General features: G+C 47.8%; 1 protein-coding gene across 1 annotated transcript; it reads right to left on the bottom strand.

The window, feature by feature from the left end:
* Positions 1-3,161: 3,161 nt before the first annotated feature.
* On the bottom strand, positions 3,162-5,435 carry LOC125556319. The gene is made up of 5 exons (XM_048719071.1): positions 4,917-5,435; positions 4,441-4,527; positions 4,102-4,316; positions 3,744-3,824; positions 3,162-3,473 (listed from the first exon to the last, which is right to left on the bottom strand). Exons 1-5 carry the CDS (start codon positions 5,235-5,237, stop codon positions 3,422-3,424), a joined length of 756 nt encoding a protein of 251 aa, XP_048575028.1. The 5' UTR covers positions 5,238-5,435; the 3' UTR covers positions 3,162-3,421.
* Positions 5,436-6,263: the final 828 nt, after the last annotated feature.

Here is a 6,263-nt window from a genome sequence, read left to right as displayed (position 1 = left end):
ACGACGACTTTGGGAGATTATGATTCTACTCCCAGACGTTTAGCTCGGAGCTCAGTCAAGATGCCATTGATTGTTGGTGAGAATGCAAGCCCACCATAATGTTTATTTGATCATGATGAGTTTATGACGTGCCAACTATCCTTGTCACTATATCGGCATCCTTGCAAGTGCTTCAGATTTCAACATAATTTTACTCAGTTTATCTTTACAATTTTCATGATATAGTGCACATGTAAAGGACGTTGCACGGAACCTTCTCATCTTATTTTTCCAGCACAGTTGAGAATATCACTAGACTTTTGCTGCACAACTTACACCCCTTGAGAACGAAATGCAAGCAGTAATGAGGGTGAATTGTAATAGTCCATGTGATTTTTTATTTGCTTATCTGATTTATTCTTAATGTTGAGGGCTTCAAGCTACCATGGTACGAATGTTGTTCAGTTTTGGGGTTTGTAGATAGTGAATGCTTTAATATGTTGTTACTTTCTATTTTCAGGCCCTATGAGTCTTTAGATAATGCATACTTTAATATGTTGTTATTAACGTCAAAAAAATGTTGTTATTAACATATCATTTTTATCTGACAGGCAAGTGCACAATGAGAAAAGAGACAAGCAAAGCTATAATTCCTTTCGGTTTTGTTCATCTTTTTAGTTACACATGCCCCTGAGAATTTCTTGATAGTTCCTGTCTATCACATGTTGGATCAGAATTGAAGATATGACATTGGCTTGCAAATTAACTACGAGTAAAACAAATTTTGTTTGAAAATATATTTATTTTTCAGGGTAATTAGAAAACACATGTGATAAATTTTTCTTCCGTTGCAACGCACGGGCATTTTTTGCTAGTAATGTTTACAGGCTGATGTTGATCTGGCAGATTTTAATTGGATTAAGGTGGAGGGAAGGGCCCCACCCTGATGAAAATCATGGGGCGGTGGAGATTATTTAAGGAAAGGCCTGTAATCTTTTGTAGCAGGCCCATACATGTACCAATTTTTAGCTCTGAAAGCGTCATTCCGATCCTTTAGCACAACCCCTGCCCCACCTTTGTCTCGGTTTTGTGAGAATGCACCGTCCGAGTTGACCTTCACCCAGCTCTGGAAAGAAAGTTGACATGTGATGTTCACGTAATTAGCCATGGTATACAAAAAAATTGTTCAACAAATTTTATATGTTTCATTTTATTTACAAAACAGAATTTATATGGTGTATGTGATAGAAGTTCTCTTGGCTCATTCTCAAAAAAAAAAATCTTGGTGTGTACAAAACAAATTTGTCATGGTCTAAGCAATAAGTTTGCCGTGGTCAAAAAAAAATTGTGGTCCAAAATATAAATAATGGTCATCGCCGCTCGCCGCGAGTAGTTTGTTTACTACTCCAGCTCGGATTACCGCCATCATCATCGCACGAACACTTTGGACACGAATCAGAGACGGACACTTGAATGCGGAATCCTGATTCGGGTCCAAATGCATGTCCATCATCCACCCGTTCCGGTACTATATATATTCTCACGCCAGGAGGACTCAACTTGCTGAATCAACAGACGATAACGATCGACATTGCACCTACGAACGACCATGGAGCGATATTGCTCGACATCGCCATCGGAAACCGCCGGCGGCGACGCTGAAGCCAAACCCACGGAGATCACAACGAACGACGTGGCGTCCGCGCTGGAGCCCGCCTCAAGCAGCGCCGCGGCGGCACCCTTCTCCGGTGAGCCCGCTGACGCCGTTCCGCCGCCGGCCGCTGGACACCAACCCGGGGCCGGCGGAGCCGGGCTGGATACGCGAAAAGCTGGGCCTCCAGCCCGACCACCCGCTCCACTTCATCGCCGAGAAGCGCGTCCAGCGGACGGACCTCGACCTGCAGCAGGGCCGCTTGTCCATGCCGCACGGCGATGCCGTCGGCCGCCTCCTCCGGCTCCTCTCCGACGAGCAGCGCCGCGCCGCCAAGCTGGAAAACCCCCGGGAGAGGACGGAACCGCAGGCGTGCCGCAGGGCGCGGGGGAAGAAGCCCGGCGGGCTCGTCGTGCCGGTCTACGTCAACCGCGCCGGCGACCGGATGGATGGTCAGCTGACACGGTGGGATTCTAGCGGCAGGACGGTGCTGAAATTCGGAGACCACGGGAGTTTCATCAACACTAGTGGCATGGAAGCGATGGATGAGATCCAGATATGGGCGTTCCAGCGGGACGGCGGCCCATGCTTGGTGATTCACAAGGCCAGCGACGATGAGACGACGGCGACGCCACCAGATGCGGCAGCAGGAGAGCAACAAAGCAAGTCGTCTAGTGAAGAATAGGAGATTGCATGTCTGGATGTGTATGTTCAGTTTTTGTTTAGTGATCCTGAGACCAAATTGTGATGCAAAATCCTTCTGTTCCGTTCCTAGTACACGACGTTTTATGCCTGAAATATAATCTCTAAAGATGGTAAGCATTTACAGGATCGTGAGATGTTTCCACGACAAACTTAACGGCTATTTTGTTGGACATCAGATGTTGATGAAAACTTATACTCCCTCCGTCCCAAAATAAGTGTCTTAACTAGCTTTAGTACGCGCGTACTAAAGCTAGTTAAGACACTTATTTTGGGACGGAGGGAGTAGGATTTATGAAAATAAAATCATAATAAATCTGTAAAATAATTATGACACTATCAGCTACGGAGGTAGTAAACATTAGAAAGAGAGAGAAGCATGGCAAGAAAACTAATGATGTTCCTAGCAAAACCTGCAAAACCCAACACCTAAAACCCTCACCGTGTTCATTCCTATCTTCCAACTCAAACTCGCAGTTTGCGTCCCTTCCAAGCCTGCAAACCTCAAACTTTTTTTCGAGAGTACGCCAAAGGCATACCTTAGCTTTATAAAAGAGAGAAGAATATTTACAAGAAAGCGTGCCATCATATACTTGGCAACCGACAGAACAGCTGTGGCGCCGATTGTCTCGGTAAACCGAGGTGCACAAATTGCACATGATACTGACCTCAAGAAGTAATAACAGCTAAAAAGTCAAGGAACACCCTAGTATAAACAAATTAGAAGAACGGCGAGGGCAATTAGGTTGGCTTGTGTTCAGATTTAGGTGTTCCCTAAATCAGAAACTAAGAGCACAGTCATGAAAAAGATTAACTTTGCATGCAAACCAGAAACAAGTACCGCATCATATTACCAAAGGAACATACTCCGTGTTACATATACATGAAACGTATGCAAATGCAAACTGGGGGAAGACATTCCAACCATACTGCAACCATAGTGCTTTAACTATGAGCACATTAGCTGCACTGCTAAGACATGATCATAGGATAACAAGTCCCTTCTAAACTTAATTAAGGACATTTGTCATATCAAGTTATCATTTATGAAATATACTCACACACAGATGGAAATTCTGCACAGCATACTCAGCCAGTTTCCCTGTCCACAACTCTTGCCTGTTCCCTTGTCGTAAATGATCTGTACATCAGCAAAGTAGACACTGTTTTAGAGCATAGAGAAAACCCATACAAAGAGCACCGATGAAACAGAACCGCGCACTGCATGAATAGCCTAGATAAGGCGAGGAAGCAATACAACCAGTCTTGATAACAAACATATTTAAATTATTTCAGGGTTTATCAAGAAGTTACAACTGCATGCTCAACAATTAATGAGTATAACGATCAATCCAGCCACCTGTGAGAACTAAGAAGGCTCACCTATGAGAACGTGAGAGTTCGGGCGTACCTGAAGAGCTGGCCAAGGCGATCGATGTCAAAACCAGTTCCCCTGTCCACAACTCTTGCCTGTTCCCTTGTCGTAAATGATCTGCACATCAGCAAAGTAAGACACTGTGTTTTAGCACATAGAGAAAACCCATACAAAGGAACACCGACGAAACAGAACCACGCACTGCATGAATAGCCTACTAGATAAGGCCAGGAAGCAATGCAATCAGTCTTGATAAGAAACATATTTAAATTATTTCAGGGTTTATCAAGAAGTTACAACTGCATGCTCAACAATTGATGAGTATAACGATCAATCCAAACGCCTGTGAGAACTAAGAAGGCTCACCTATGAGAACGTGAGAGTTCGGGCATACCTGAAGAGCTGGCGAAGGCGCTCGGTGTCAAAGCCATAGGGTAGGTTCCCAGCGGACACAGTGGCCTCCTCGCCCGGCTCAAAGTTGCGCTTGAATGATTGCCTCAGTGTTTCCCACTTTGTGTCCTTGTCGGTGGCATGACAATGATCACCATTCAAGAGCCCTTTGCCCCAACTCTTGCATGGAGCTGGAGCATCACACACATAACAGTAGCACTGCATTTGAAAAGAAAAAGAACAGCAACGGGGCCGCATTACAAAAGCTATGCTGTCAACTCTGCTACTGTAATCATATTACCAACAGAATCAGGGACAGGGGGTGACAATGCTTGTGACTTACCATTTTACAATGCTTTGGGTGAGGAGTGGTGCTAAAGGGCAATTCAGAACATAAATGCCGCGGGTGAGGGAAATCCTTGCACGCTATCTGCAGAAGGAGGGCATGTTGTAGTAGCTGCGATTTAGAATGCCAACACAGTCCACAGGCAAAATGCAGTAAAACTGAAGATGCTCATCGACAGTAAGGGTGAATAACAGGGACAGATACTTCAGCAGACCACCTCCATGTTACAGGCTGAACAATGAAAGTCTTTCGGGAAAAGTATGTTCTGAAGCAGTGAACGTGCAATACATACTTAAATTAGAACATATGCTCGCTGAGCCACAGTTCGATTCGAAACGAAATTTCTGATGAAATCAGTGGTCTGCTCATCTCTAGGCACGGACTCCAGGCAGCGTAACAAGGTTTCGCACTGCTTCAGTGAAATGCGCAAAAATTGCGCGGATCAAAGCGGAAGGGAACAAACCAATCTGTACCTTGCCTTTGACCGCGACGATCTCCACCTCGTCTGACGCGCCGTCCCCCGCGCCCCTCCCCTTGGCGCCCACAACCACAGCCGGCCCGTCAGGGTCGCCGTCCAGGATCACGCAGTCGTCGTCCTCCTCCTCGTCGTCGTTGTCCTTTCTGGCGCGAACGCCGCGGGACTTGCCCTTCTTCCTCCGCGGCACTGGCACCGGCGGCAGCGATTCCCCGAGCAACGCGACCCGTCCGAGGGAGCCGGGCGAGACAGACGACCTCCGGGAGCCCTCGTCCTCGTCGGAGCTGATCACCACCACGTCGCGCGGCGGCGGGCCCATCCGCCGAGGAGCGCGATGCCGCCACGGCAGCCCGTGGGCTTCGGGTTTGAGCGCCGGGAGGGGAGCGCGGCGAGCTGGGAAGCGGACGAACAGGCTCGGCGAGGCGGGGAAAGTGGCCGCCGAGCGATTGGAGGAGGAAGGCGGCGCGAGCGCGGTATCCGATGTGTGACTGCGGACGATGTGGGGCCCACCCTTTGGCAGCTCGGGAGGGCGGCTGCTTTCGCCCGCCCGCTCTGGTTCTCGAAATTTTGAATTTTCGTATGGTACGCCACAGGATGCATACACGTGGACAGACCTTCACACTACTTTTTTTGACAAGATGAATATATTAATATTGCGAGGATACCAGATACACATAGCCTCTACACCAACAAGATATTTGAAGACATTCAAGATACACATGACATACGTTCATCAAAGGATGGATTTGATTAATTACAGCCTGCCAACCCTAGCCATCGAAGCCAAGAGAGCCAACCCTTCCGGCGGCTCCCCTCCGGCGGTGACCTCTTGGTCGTCGGTGGTGAGGGGGTCGCCGGATCCCGCGCGTGCGGATCGTTTAAGTTTTAGTTATAGACCCCTAGCAGCTTAGGTTTTTGTATTGTTCGACGTCTTGGCTTCGGCAACGATGACAACGATGTTGAATAAAGAAGCTCCAGATTCTTCTCTGGCGAGACGACCGTCTCTACGGTTAGCGATGGATTTGAGAACCAGTCTGTTCAAGCTGGGATGTCATGGCAGCGGCGACATCCTGTGGTGCACATGTGACCTTTGACTCCGCCGTTGCATCGGCGTTTGCTCCAACGTCTGCGCGGAGCTTGGGAAGTAGTTCAAGAGCGAATGCAGATTATGGTCTGCATTGATGACATCTGGAAGACGGAACATGTGTTGGATTCATGATTGATGGATAGCAGGTATGCTTTCCTTCTTCAGCATCTTAGCCGTGGTGGGGGTGCCAGATCTGGGGTTAGATGGCGTGTCCGGAGTTTTGCCCCGGGCTCATTTGTTCAACGGCAAGGACTTCAT

The sequence above is a fragment of the Triticum urartu genome, chromosome 5, assembly GCF_003073215.2.
Source record: "Triticum urartu cultivar G1812 chromosome 5, Tu2.1, whole genome shotgun sequence".
Classification (NCBI taxonomy): Eukaryota; Viridiplantae; Streptophyta; class Magnoliopsida; order Poales; family Poaceae; genus Triticum; species Triticum urartu.
The sequence above is the reverse complement of the archived record's forward strand: the minus strand, read 5'-3'. Positions and strand labels throughout refer to the sequence as shown.

Bases quoted from the DNA above. Each gene is read 5' to 3' on its own strand.
- LOC125556319 (XM_048719071.1), bottom strand. From the start codon at position 5,237: ATGGGCCCGCCGCCGCGCGACGTGGTGGTGATCAGCTCCGACGAGGAC. The intron at 4,317-4,440 runs GTAAGTCACAAG...TTTCAAATGCAG, and splicing joins ACCCAAAGCATTGTAAAATG to TGCTACTGTTATGTGTGTGA. The intron at 3,474-3,743 runs GTACGCCCGAAC...GCTGATGTACAG, and splicing joins CGCCTTGGCCAGCTCTTCAG to ATCATTTACGACAAGGGAAC.